The 12,547-nt window shown below is 47.5% G+C and overlaps 2 protein-coding genes across 5 annotated transcripts in view; one reads left to right on the plus strand and one right to left on the minus strand.

Annotated features, from left to right (window-relative positions):
• Positions 1-3,803: 3,803 nt before the first annotated feature.
• Positions 3,804-7,552, minus strand: PIGW (phosphatidylinositol glycan anchor biosynthesis class W). Of its 4 annotated transcripts, none has more exons than XM_010376885.2 (2): positions 7,415-7,552; positions 3,804-5,424 (listed from the first exon to the last, which is right to left on the minus strand). In XM_010376885.2, exon 2 carries the CDS (start codon positions 5,414-5,416, stop codon positions 3,884-3,886), a length of 1,533 nt encoding a protein of 510 aa, XP_010375187.1. In that variant the 5' UTR covers positions 5,417-5,424; positions 7,415-7,552; the 3' UTR covers positions 3,804-3,883. The 4 variants fall into 4 exon arrangements, with proteins under 4 accessions (XP_010375187.1, XP_030778927.1, XP_030778926.1 ...); XM_030923067.1 differs by lacking the exon at positions 7,415-7,552 and adding an exon at positions 6,954-7,087; XM_030923066.1 differs by lacking the exon at positions 7,415-7,552 and adding an exon at positions 6,958-7,081.
• Positions 7,441-12,547, plus strand: part of MYO19 (myosin XIX) — a 42,697-nt gene continuing 37,590 nt past the window's right edge. The window contains 3 exon segments of the mRNA XM_030923064.1: positions 7,441-7,538; positions 8,312-8,458; positions 10,037-10,191. Of these exon segments, the coding sequence (XP_030778924.1) occupies positions 10,180-10,191 (12 nt within the window). The 5' untranslated portion in view covers positions 7,441-7,538; positions 8,312-8,458; positions 10,037-10,179.

Consider the following 12,547-nt stretch of genomic DNA (forward strand, 5'->3'; position numbering starts at 1 on the left):
CCTGGGAGGCAGAGCTTCCAGTGAGCCGAGATCATGCCCCTGCACTCCAGCCTGGGCAATAGAACCAGACTCTGTCTCAAAAAAAAAAAAAAATTAAAATTATGGGAGTCACTTTCTGAAGGGCGTAGATAGGCTGAGGTCCTAGACCAGATTATTTTCTTCTTACTCCTCACTTTGTTATCTTTCCCTCTGCCTTCTCTGCCCTCAAAAATTGATAGTTGCAAGGAAAATGATAGTTAATTAGAAGACCTTTTGTTGTTTCATTATAATAACCACATTGTTTTATGTGGTAAGACAATCTATGGCCACAGAATGTTATTTAAATTACCATAGTGGGCCGGGCGCGGTGGCTCAAGCCTGTAATCCCAGCACTTTGGGAGGCCGAGACGGGCGGATCACGAGGTCAGGAGATCGAGACCATCCTGGCTAACATGGTGAAACCCCGTCTCTACTAAAAATACAAAAAAAACTAGCCGGGCGAGGTGGCGGGCGCCTGTAGTCCCAGCTACTCGGGAGGCTGAGGCAGGAGAATGGCGTAAACCCGGGAGGCGGAGCTTGCAGTGAGCTGAGATCTGGCCACTGCACTCCAGTCCGGGCGACAGAGCGAGACTCCACCTCAAAAAAAAAAAAAAATAAATAAATAAATTACCATAGTGGCCTAAATCAGAGGATCTGTGGATTGGGTTTTCTTTTTCATGAGCTGACACTGGGAAGTTCTGTTGTATCTATCAAAAATACACACACCGGCCGGGCGCGGTGGCTCAAGCCTGTAATCCCAGCACTTTGGGAGGCCAAGACGGGCGGATCACGAGGTCAGGAGATCGAGACCATCCTGGCTAACACGGTGAAACCCCGTCTCTACTAAAAAAATACAAAAACTAGCCGGGCGAGGTGGCGGGCGCCTGTAGTCCCAGCTCCTCGGGAGGCTGAGGCAGGAGAATGGCGTAAACCCGGGAGGCGGAGCTTGCAGTGAGCTGAGATCCGGCCATTGCACTCCAGTCCGGGCGACAGAGCGAGACTCCGCCTCAAAAGAAAAAAAAAAAAAAAAATACACACCTGGCCAGGTGCGATGGCTCATGCCTATAATCCCAGCACTTTGGGAGACCAAGGTGGGCGGATCACTTGAGGTCAGGAGTTCGAGACTAGCCTGGCCAACATGGTGAAACCTCATCTCTACTAAAAATACAAAAATTAGCCTGGCGAAGGGGTGCGTGCCTGTAATCCCAGCTACTCAGGAGGCTGAGGCAGGAGAATCGCTTGAACCCAGGAGGTGGAGGTTGCAGTGAGTGAAGACTGCCACTGCACTCCAGCCTGGGAGACAGAGCAAGATTCCATCTCAAAAAAAAAAAAAAAGAATATTAAACGTTATTATAGGCCAGCATCATGACTCCTGTAATCCCAGCACTTTGGGAGGCTATAATGGGAGGATCACTTGAGGCCAAGAATTTGAGAGCAGCCTGGGCAACCCCAACCTCATCTCTTTTTTTTTTAAAGATTTAAACTAAATTAAACCTTAATTTAGCTATAGTTTTTTTAAATTACACTGGGTACTTGATGACTCTCATCTTTCTTATTGGTTCTTCTTCCCCTTAGAATGGTAGATGAGGATGCCTGATGTGGCCCCTGCCTGTGTCTCCAGCTCTCAACCCATGCTGTTCCTTTTTCTGTGTTCAGCCTTCTTTCAATTCCATAACGTGTTTGGTACCCTCCCAACTTAGGACTTTTGCTGAGGGAGTCATCCATCTAAAATGTTCTCTGCCGTTTGCCCTCCAACCCCCAGACACGTAAGACTTTATAACTCCTCATCCCACTAATCAGCTGTAGCTCAAAAACATCTGTGGGGAAAACTTGACTCCTTACTAGGTCAGTTCTTGATTTGACACCCTTGACAACCTATACTTTTTTTCATAACTTAGCATTTTACAGTATAAACATATACTGCCTCAGCCTCCTGAGTAGCTGGGACTACAGGTGCCTGCCACCACACCTGGCTAATTTTTTGTCTTTTTTTATGTTTATACAGTACATAATGTTTATTATGTAATGTTTATACAGTACATAATGTATGTACATACGGAGGAAACATAATGTGTTTCCTCCACTAGATTGCAAGCTCTGAGGTGTCAGGAAATTTGTGCTGTGCTTCTTAAATCCCTAGCATAGGGTAGGCTAAAAGATGAATTAATCCCAAAGCAAAACTTTTATTGCCTCGTAATTACTATGTGTATAAACTATAATACAACATACAATTCAGTCTATTTTTTTGTAGACAGGGTCTCACTATGCTTCCCAGGATGGTCTTGAACACTTGGGCCCAAGCAATCCTCCCACCTCAGCCTCCAAAAGTGCTAGGATTACAGGCGTGAGTCACCATGCCCAGCCTTCTGTCTATTCTTTGGAGCATTTGTCTGACTTCATAGTATATAAGTATCTTATTTATTTTATTTTTAAAACTTTTCTTTTTTTATCCACCCATCTGCACACTGGAGTATTTGATTTTAAACACTTGCTTCTTAGTCCTAGGTTTTATTCAAATTTAAATTGAGCAATAAAGAAGTATTGACAATCCACAGTTCACACTGAAATGTCAACATAAACATTTCATTTTATATTTATTGTAAAAGCAATATACAATAAAAATACAGAATAGCAAAAGGTTACATTAAGGTGGAAAGTAAAAATCTCCCCCCCAACAGTGTTTCAATGTCACAACTATAAAGTTTCTTTAAAATACTACTTAATACATTCTAACAAGTCACAAGGCTTTGTTTCTTCTTGGTTTTATTGTTGAGATACATTAAAATATTAAGCATGGCCCAGTGTGGTGGCTCACACCTGTAATCTCAGCACTTTGGGAGGCCAAGGTGGGCGTATCACTTGAGTTCAGGAGTTTTGAGACCAGCCTGGCCAACACAGCAAAACCCCATCTCTACTAAAAATACAAAAATTAGCTGGGCATGGTGGTGCACGCCTACAGTCCCAGCTACTCAGGAGGCTGAGGCAGGAGAATTGCTTGAACCAGGGAGGTGGAGGTTGCAGTGAGCTGAGATGGCACTACTATGGCACCACTACAATCTAGCCTGGGCAACAGAGCAAGACTGTGTCTCAAAAAAAATAAATAAATAAAAATAAGCATCCCTACTGTTTAGAGGACTGAAACTCTATTTTGTAATAAAATATGGTTAACACTGTTGCGAAAAGCATGTTTGTTTGTTTGTTTGTTTTTTTGAGACGGAGTCTCGCTTTGTCACCCAGGCTGGAGTGCAGTGGCGTGATCTCAGCTCACTGCAAGCGCCGCCTCCTGGGTTCACGCCATTCTCCTGCCTCAGCCTCCTGAGTAGCTGGGACTACAGGTGCCTGCCACCACACCTGGCTAATTTTTTGTATTTTTTTAGTAAAGACAAGGTTTCACCGTGTTAGCCAGGATGGTCTCGGTCTCCTGACCTGGTGATCCGCCTGCCTCGGCCTCCCAAAGTGCTGGGATCATAGGTGTGAGCCACCGCACCCGGCCAAAAAGCACAATTTCTTTACATTTAATATTCCTCATTAAATATTGCCCAAGTACTTATATATCCTACCCCTGCTGATCACCAAAATTGTATAGTCTTTTTTTTTTTTTTTTTTTTGAGACAGAGTCTCACTCTGTCACCCAGGCTGGAGTGCAGTGGCCAGATCTCAGCTCACTGCAAGCTCCGCCTCCCGGGTTCACGCCATTCTCCTGCCTCAGCCTCCCGAGTAGCTGGGACTACAGGCGCCCGCCACCTCGCCCGGCTAGTTTTTTTTTGTATTTTTTAGTAGAGATGGGGTTTCACAGTGTTAGCCAGGATGGTCTCGATCTCCTGACCTCGTGATCCGCCCGTCTCGGCCTCCCAAAGTGCTGGGATTACAGGCTTGAGCCACCGCGCCCGGCCTGTATAGTCTTATCTTGCAAATATAGGACATATACAATTAAACAGTTGGAAAACATATAGAGATTGACCACAAATAAGGCCCACAAGGTACTGCTGTGTAATGTATCTACCATTAGGTTGATCAGGCCAGTTGTTATATTTGACAGCAAGAAAAATATTAACTGTTTTCTGTTGAGAGCTGTGATTAAACAAAGCCTGGGTTCCATTCTTTCAGCTTCAGGGATTAGATATTCTGAATGCTTTTTATTTGTAACAGGTGACTGGATAAGTTTCCAAGAACATGGTACCAGAGCTCCTTTAATTAGAAATTTGGCAAAACTCAAAATTATATCACCCAGTAATAAACTACTAAGAAGGATCAGGCTAGAAGCAACTATCCAAATACAAAAGGCTAAATTTGCCATTCTTCGAGATACTGCTTCTACATTTACTTGAACTACATAAAGAGATATGAAGAGGCTAATAGCTGCCAGTAAAAGAAAACAGGCTACTTTTATCAAGTCTTTGATATGTGATCGGTTCTTATGCACATATAACCCTGTTTGCACACCAGCCATGTGTATTGCCACATACCCCAGGGTAGAGATTATTCCTTCGCGGTTGGCATTTAATAGACCAACCCGTGTGCCACTACCATCAGTGCCATACAATATTAACCCCTTCAGTGAGGTAAAGTCAAGGGCTAGCTGGTATAATACAGTAACGCTGAGGGCAATAATCCAGGACTTATTTAGGGGAAAAATAATCAAAAGCAGTGGTGTTATCAATTTCACAACTATTATGGTAAAGAAAAAGTTCCAGTGAACTCCATACTCAGTTAAATGTTCCTGATAACCTATTGATTTTATAATGGCTAATCGTCCAATTCCTAGGAAGACTAATGGCCAAACAGAGTACAATGAGTTTATAAAGTAATGCAATTTGGACCCTTCCATACATTTTCTCCTCCTGACCTCTAGACAAACCATTGCAGTCCCAAAAACAAAGCCACCTACTCCAAAATCCATTGCTCCTGTCCCATAGAGCTCAGTTTTGGCAAATCTTCTGGGAAAAAATGGGAAGTCCACAGCCAAAATAGCAATAGCAGTAAATGCACTGGTAATTACACGGAAACAGGAGATGGCTGGAATGTATTCTGATTCTAGACTGATGTTCAAGAATTTTTCAAGGATTTTTTGGAAAGGCAGTCTGGCATAGCAGGTCCTCCTTCGGTATATTTGATAGAACAGCCCTGCCCCAAAGATAATTACGGCAAGAAGCTCAAGGAGGATAAATGAAGCCCAAATGGTCAAAGTGGCTACCATGGGAACTATTAGGACAACAAAGTCAATGAAGAATCTAGTTTTCCAGGTATGTGAGAAAGAGCACAAGTACTGTGAGAAAATGATCAGGAACCCTCTGCACAGGATACAGAATGCAGGAAAGCACAATCCCTGGGTGATTTCCAGCACGGTGGTTCCATTGAGGTTACTAACAAAAGCTTCCTTCATCTGCTTTTGAGACATTTTTCTTCCTGTGAAAACAAGAGCAAAGGAATGGATTTGTGAAAAGCAACATTCTTGTGGAATTAGCATACCTGGCTTAATTTTACTAGATTTCAGAGAAGAACTTTGGGCCCTAATGAGTTCACCTAGGATTTGTGATTCCCCTTCCAAGGATTGTGGGAAGAAGCTTAACACTAATGCATTCGGATAGAAATGTCATACTAATAGTATGAAATTATTGGTTACAAAGCTTCAGCTATTCCCTGTACAAGACAGATTCACAAAGAAAGTGAATTTGGGGCCTGGCGCAGTGGCTCACACCTGCAATCCTAGCACTTTGGGAGGCCGAGGTGGGAGGATCACCTGAGGTCAGGAGTTCAAGACTAGCCTGGTCAACATGGCAAAACCCCGTCTCCACTAAAAATACAAAAATTAGCCAGGCATGATGGCACCCGCCTGTGATCCCAGCTACTTGGGAGGCTGAGGCAGGAGAATCGCTTGAACCGGGGATGTGGAGATTGGAGTGAGCCAAGATTGTGCCATCGCACTCCAGGCTAGGCCACAGAGTGAGACTCCGTCTCAAAAAAAAAAAAAAGGAAAAGAAAAGAAAGCGAATTTGGGATATAAACTCTGATAATGGCATCATAGGCAGATGGGAATTTCTATTATGGAGCACAGTACATACCATGAAGATTCTTTGATGAAAATTGAATAGACTTTACTAATGACTTTAAAGCAAATTCAAAGGCTAGGGGCCAAGTACATTTTGAAGTTGGGGGCTTTGGTTCCAGTTCAGAGCCTCTCTAAACCTACTGCCTCGGTATAAAACGTGACCCCTGCAGTAATTTCTGGATCCCCAGGCTGCTCCCTCCCTCATTTACAGACAGCTACGTTTTCAGGTTAGGATGGAAGTAGGTACGATGGGTGCAATTAAAAATGGATATATAGGACATACTAGTGTTAGCTGCTTTTTTATTAAGGGCTGCAAAACACCTCTGAATGCCACACATAATTGTCTGAAAAACGGTATACTGGAAGAACACAAGTGTTGGTCAAACATGAACCTAGAGCTTCTCAGTGTAACATGAACTGAATAAGTGAATGCATGCATGCATTATGGCCTGTCTGCAACCTGCGACAATACCTCACAGTTGACCATTAAAAATTATGGTCAAATCAGTGGACCATTAAAAATAAAAGTCCTAGCCGAGAGCAGTGGCTCATGCCTGTAATCCTAGCGCTTTGGGAGGAGAGAGGATCGCTTGAGGCCAGGAGTGAAGAAAAAGAAAAATTAAAAATTAGCTGAGCGTGGTGGTGCGCGCCCGTAATCCCAGCCACTCACCAGGCTGAGGCGGGAAGATCGCTTGAGCTCAGAGGTTGAAGGCTGCAGTGAGCCGGGATCGCGCCACTGCACTCCTACCTGGGCGACAGAGCGAGACTCCGTCTCTTAAACAATAAACATAAAGTCTTTTTCCTGACAGACGCCCGACCTGGCCGCTCCCTGCCCGTATACCTCACGTGCTCCAATTGGTGCCGGCGCCCCCAGCAAAGGGTCTACCTGCCTAGGGCCGCCGGACTCGCGCGGCAACCGCCAAACCACGCGGGCACCAGCCGCTTCCGCCGACGCGGGCAGCTTGCACTTCCGGGCCAGCCGGTTCCGCGCGCCTCCGCCCATGATGGCGCTAGTCCCAGTGTCCCGTGGGCTACCCGCTTCTGTCCTTATGTCCTTTGGGCTGGTGCAGGCCAGATCTTCTAGGGCTGTAGCCCTGAGAGGAGCGCCTGGAGAGGAAACGGCGAGCCATGCACCTCACGCGGCCCCTCAGACCTCACGGCGAGGCCCTACCGGGGTAATGGGCCCCGCGGCACCCGCACAAGACTGCCGCGGCGACCTCTACTGAAAGACCCCCAGCCCTGGGGGCGCCCGAAGTCCCAGGAAACTGTGCTTCCGCGCTTCTCCCCCAGAACGTGGGAAGCTGCCGCTGTACCCTCATTTTACCCCTGGGTCGCAAAACATCTCACCGTCGATAGAACCCGCAAGCCGGACCCGGCGTCCTGGCCAAGACCCGCGCGGCGAGTGCGCGCCCCGCCCCTGGGGAGGAGCCGGCCGACCCCCGGCCACTTAGCTGGAGCCGCAGGCTACGGGGTGCGGTGCGGCGGTCCCAGCTGCCTCTCCTTACTGCTTGCTCATGCTCCTCCTCTTTTCTCCCCTCCCCGTGTTCTTCCCGCCGCCTGACCTAGCCCGCCCGCCTTTCCAGTCTGGCCGGGCGGGGGCCTTAATAAGCACGGCGGCTCGGGCCGTGGGACCGGTGAGTGTCACCCCGAGCCCAGATCTGAAGCCCTTCGCGACTGGGCATCTCCACCTCTCCTTCCAAAGCGCCGTTTCCCTTCTTTCCTCCCTTTTCCTTTTGACCGTCTTGTGCTTCACGAGGGGGTAGCCCAGCTCTTGGCTCTTGCTTGAAACAGCCTTTCTTGATCACCCTCCACCTTTCCACCTGGCCGGCAGGGGGCGGCCTGGGTGGGGAGAGGGTACTTGCTCCACTCTTCGCGCAGCTCAGGACCCCGGGAGGGCGCGGCTGGTCCCGGGAGGCGTCAGGGCAGCTGCGCCCTTGGCTGGGGTCACGTCCACCTTCCTGGGAAGGACATACGCTCCCCGTGCCAGGTGCTTCCGGAACGGCATCCCAGCCCTGGGTTTGGCGGCACGTCGCCCGGACCAGGAGTCCCCGGTTCCTCCCCGGGAACCTGGGAGCGGAGCCAGCTGGTCTCACGAGACCCTTACCCAGACTCTCAGCGTCTGCCCACCCGCTGTCCTCCATGCCTAGAAAGAAACACGCTGAGAAGGAGGGACTGGTGATCAGGTTGCCACTTGCCTTGATTCGGTGTTCCATTTACTCATTACCTTCTCCCTTCTGCCCACAGTGGTCACACCTTTTCCAGAAATTTTTGACTGGTAACGGCGAAACCGACTGGAGCTGGGAGAACTGCAGAAAACTGCTCTAAATCTCACTTGACTCCAGCTGGGAGCTGATACTGCATCGTGATAACATTTGCAAAGCTCTCTCACAGGTATTAGCCCCTTTGATCCTTCATTTAGCCCTGTGAGATTTGGATTTTTTTTTTTTTTTTTTTTTTTTTTGAGACGGAGTCTTGCTCTGTCACCCAGGCTGGAGTGCAGTGGCCGGATCTCAGCTCACTGCAAGCTCCGCCTCCCGGGTTCACGCTATTCTCCTGCCTCAGCCTCCGGAGTAGCTGGGACTACAGGCGCCCGCCACCTCGCCCGGCTAGTTTTTTTTTTTGTATTTTTTAGTAGAGACGGGGTTTCACCATGTTAGCCAGGATGGTCTCGATCTCCTGACCTCGTGATCCGCCCGTCTCGGCCTCCCAAAGTGCTGGGATTACAGGCTTGAGCCACCGTGCCCGGCCGAGATTTGGATATTATCACTCCGTTTTATAAACGAGGAAACAGAGTAAGGCTTAGACAGTTCTTGGGTTCTGTGCCAGGGGCCTTGGGCTTTGGATTCAAACCCCAAACCTGTTGTGCTGCGCCTCTGGACCTATTGCTTCAGATGAATTCCCAGTTGAAAGAGCTTTGTTCTCTGGAGCCCTCTGCATGGCTGTCCCTTGGATGGGGTACAGTCAGTGTCCAGGGTCAGTGTGTCCAGCACAGTCCTGATGCCTGTTTCCACCTGAATTGTCCTTTTTCCAGCTTCTATGGAAGTCCCTATCCCTGGGTTTTTTAAAGACTTGATGTGTTCAGAGCCTCAAGAAAGTCTCCACCAGCGTTAATCCATTGCAGGCACGCCTCACCCTCAGCCTCATCTCTCCTTGCTAGGGGTGGCGCCAAGGCCTAGAAAATTCCAAGTCTGAGGGTCCCTTAACCATTCTTCAAAGATTGGCTTAGGCCCAGCCTCACAATACCCCACCTCCCAGATGGATTCAACTCCCTGAAATCCTCACCTTCTCGAGGTTGACACTGGACTGTTCACCTGATTAGTGCTCCCAAATGGATCATCAACCCTTAGTGGTAGTGCTAACAGTGTTTATCTTCTGAGTGAATACTCAGATTCGTACTTTGTGTGGTGCTGTCAAACCATGACCTCATTGACCTTCACAACCACTCCTGTGAGGCAGATTTAACTCCCCATTTTCAAGGTAAGAAATGAAGGCAGGTGATATGGCTGACCCAGGATCACACACCCAGTGAGTGGTTGAACTGTGATTTCCCTACCACACGACACCTTTCCTGGAGCAGCAAGAGATGACTCCAGCCTCCCCTCCCCACCAACAACTGGCTACACAGAACTAGGATATTTCTGTCTAGTGTAGAAGATAGGGCACAAGGTTTCTCTGTTTCCCCAGTGTCTTATTCCTCCTCCACGGCATGCTGACCCAGAGGATTTGCAGCCCCACCCAAACCCAAACCCTAACCCTGTAATAAAACTGGCTCAGGGAGCCTCTTAGGCTCTCATAAAAGTTTCCCCTGTCTCCTAATTGGCAAGGGAAAGGACAGACTCACTCTCTGCCCGGGCCTGCCTTGCATCTCATTTTGGTTGTTGCTACTAGTTTGGAAGAATAGGAGTGAGTGAGTCACCCCAGAAAAGCCCTCACCTGTGTGTGGTCGTTGTCTTCTCTGTCATGCCACAGGCTCTGGAGTGACTGGTGTGAGATTCCTCCAGAACTGAGCCCTTTGTTGGAACCATACCCCAGCCCATGGTCCCATGACTTGGTGGATAGTACTCCTTGTACCTCCTGCAACCCAGAACCCTGGCTGACCACTTCGAAGGAGGATGCTCCAGCAGGTAAAACCTCAACCTTAGATAACCCAGGCCCTCAAGCACCTGCAGCATCTTTTGCTAGCCCTAACCTAGAAGGAAGGGAAAGCCCCCTTAAAGGTCTTTCTTTTCTTTCCTCAAATTGTCTCTCCAGTGCCTTTTACTCATCATCAAGAAACTCTTCCTGATACCTAATTTGAATCTGTCTTGTGGTTTTTAGCTCCTTTCTTTGGGATAGGTAAGGTGGGATGGGTAAGGGAATCCTTAGGGCACTTTGGGGATTCTACAGAGGAAGTCCTGAGAGATGTCCCTGCCACCCTGAATTGTTGAGGCATAGTAGAAGCTTGGGGCTTCCAAGAGGATGTGTTCCTTTTTTTTTTTTTTTTTTTTGAGACAGAGTCTCGCTCTGTCGCCCAGGCTGGAGTGCAGTGGCCAGATCTCAGCTCACTGCAAACTCCACCTCCCGGGCTCCCGGGTTCACGCCATTCTCCTGCCTCAGCCTCCCAAGTAGCTGGGACTACAGGCACCCGCCACCTCGCCCGGCTAGTTTTTTGTATTTTTTTTAGTAGAGATGGGGTTTCACCGCGTTAGCCAGGATGGTCTCGATCTCCTGACCTTGTGATCCACCCGTCTCGGCCTCCCAAAGTGCAGGGATTACAGGCTTGAGCCACTGCGCCCGGCTGAGGATGTGTTCCTTGAAGCTGAGCCTTAAAGAACATGAAAGAATTAGCCACGTGGAGAAGGAAAATAAGCACTCCAGGCAAAGAGGTCAGCCTGTGCAGAAATGTAGGAAACTATCTATGAGAAAATATAGAAGGATTCTGATGAGTGGATCATGGGTGCATGATCCCCATGTCTCTGCCTCTCTGAAAAGGCTACTGTTGCCCCAGGCCTGTAGGATTCCAAATCACCCTTTACAGTGGAGCTCTATCTCATACCCATATCATCCTTCATGTGTAGCTCCTGGTCCCGAGAGAGTGCCCATACATATTTGCTGAATTTTTATTTTACCAAGTGTTGCCAGGCACTGGGCTGAGGCAGATGTTGAGGGTGGTGCTTGCCCTCAAGGAGCTCAGAGTCTAGTGGAGTTTGGTAGGTAAGTGTCTGAACTCAGCAAGATAGCAGCTAGGTGTGGGGCCTGCCAGCCTCGAGGGAGCTATAGTAGACACTGCCACTTGACCTTCCAGCCATATGGCTTCTGAAACAGGTTTGAAGGTAAGAAGCGGGCAAAACAATTGACTGCTCTGGGCATCTTTATTGCTTATTTTTAACTTTTTTTTCCTCTCATTAAAAAAGCAGTAATGTTCACCATAACCATACTGGCTGCTTCTCTGTGTTGAGCCCTTATTATGTAATAGGCATTATGCTAAGCATTTGTATGTGTGATTTTGTGTAATCCTCACAACCTCTCCATGAGAAAGATACAGTACTATATATACATATATAGTGCTGTTATTTCCACATTTTGGAGATAAGGCTCCAAGAGGTTAAGTGGCTTATTCAGGGTCACATTGATTATCAGAAATTTGGAAAATATGCCCGGCCACCACACCCAGCCTAAAAGTGGCTCTTCTAATTAGGCAATAATACGTGAAGGACCTTAAAACTATGCATGCATAGTTTAAGATTTAAACTTAAGCTTGCAATCCTGCTTCTCAAAAATGATCTGCATAAAGGACATAAGAACATCAGTGTATATAAAGCCATTTATAATTGTAAAAGAATTGAAAAAAGACTACAATATCTAAACAGTAGACTGCTTAAAGTATATCAGTACAATGGAATAAAGCAAGTTACACAAAAATATAATACTTTTCAATGTTTTTAAAATATGTATTTAGGGAAGAAAACGTATGATATTCTCTAAAATATTGGTTATTTCTGGGTAGTATGATTATGGGTTTTTATGCTCCTTTTGCTTTTCTCTATTTTCCTTTTTTTTTTTCTTTTTTGAAATGGAATCTCGCTCTGTCTCCCAGGCTGGAGTGTAGTGGCGTAATCTCGGCTCACTGGGAGCTCCACCTCCCAGGTTCGTGCCATGCCATTCTCCTGCCTCAGCCTCCCGAGTAGCTGGGACTACAGGAGTCAGCCACCTCGCCTGGCGAATTTTTTGTATTTTTTAGTAGAGACACGGTTTCACCATGTTAGCCAGGATGGTCTCGATCTCCTGACCTTGTGATCCGCCCACCTCGGTCTCCCAAAGTCTTAGGATTACAGGCATGAGCCACCGCGCCTGGCCTCCAAATTTTTTTTAACAATTTTTTTCTTTTTTTAATTTTAGAGATGGGATCTCACTCTGTTGACAAGGCTGGTCTCAAACTCCTGACCTCAGGTGATCTGCCCGCCTCAGCCTCCCAAAGTGCTTTTACAGGAGTGAGCCACC

The sequence above is a fragment of the Rhinopithecus roxellana genome, chromosome 19 (assembly GCF_007565055.1).
Source record: "Rhinopithecus roxellana isolate Shanxi Qingling chromosome 19, ASM756505v1, whole genome shotgun sequence".
NCBI classification, from domain to species: Eukaryota; Metazoa; Chordata; class Mammalia; order Primates; family Cercopithecidae; genus Rhinopithecus; species Rhinopithecus roxellana.

Coding starts and splice junctions, on each gene's coding strand:
- PIGW (XM_010376885.2), bottom strand. CDS start 5,416: ATGTCTCAAAAGCAGATGAAGGAAGCTTTTGTTAGTAACCTCAATGGA.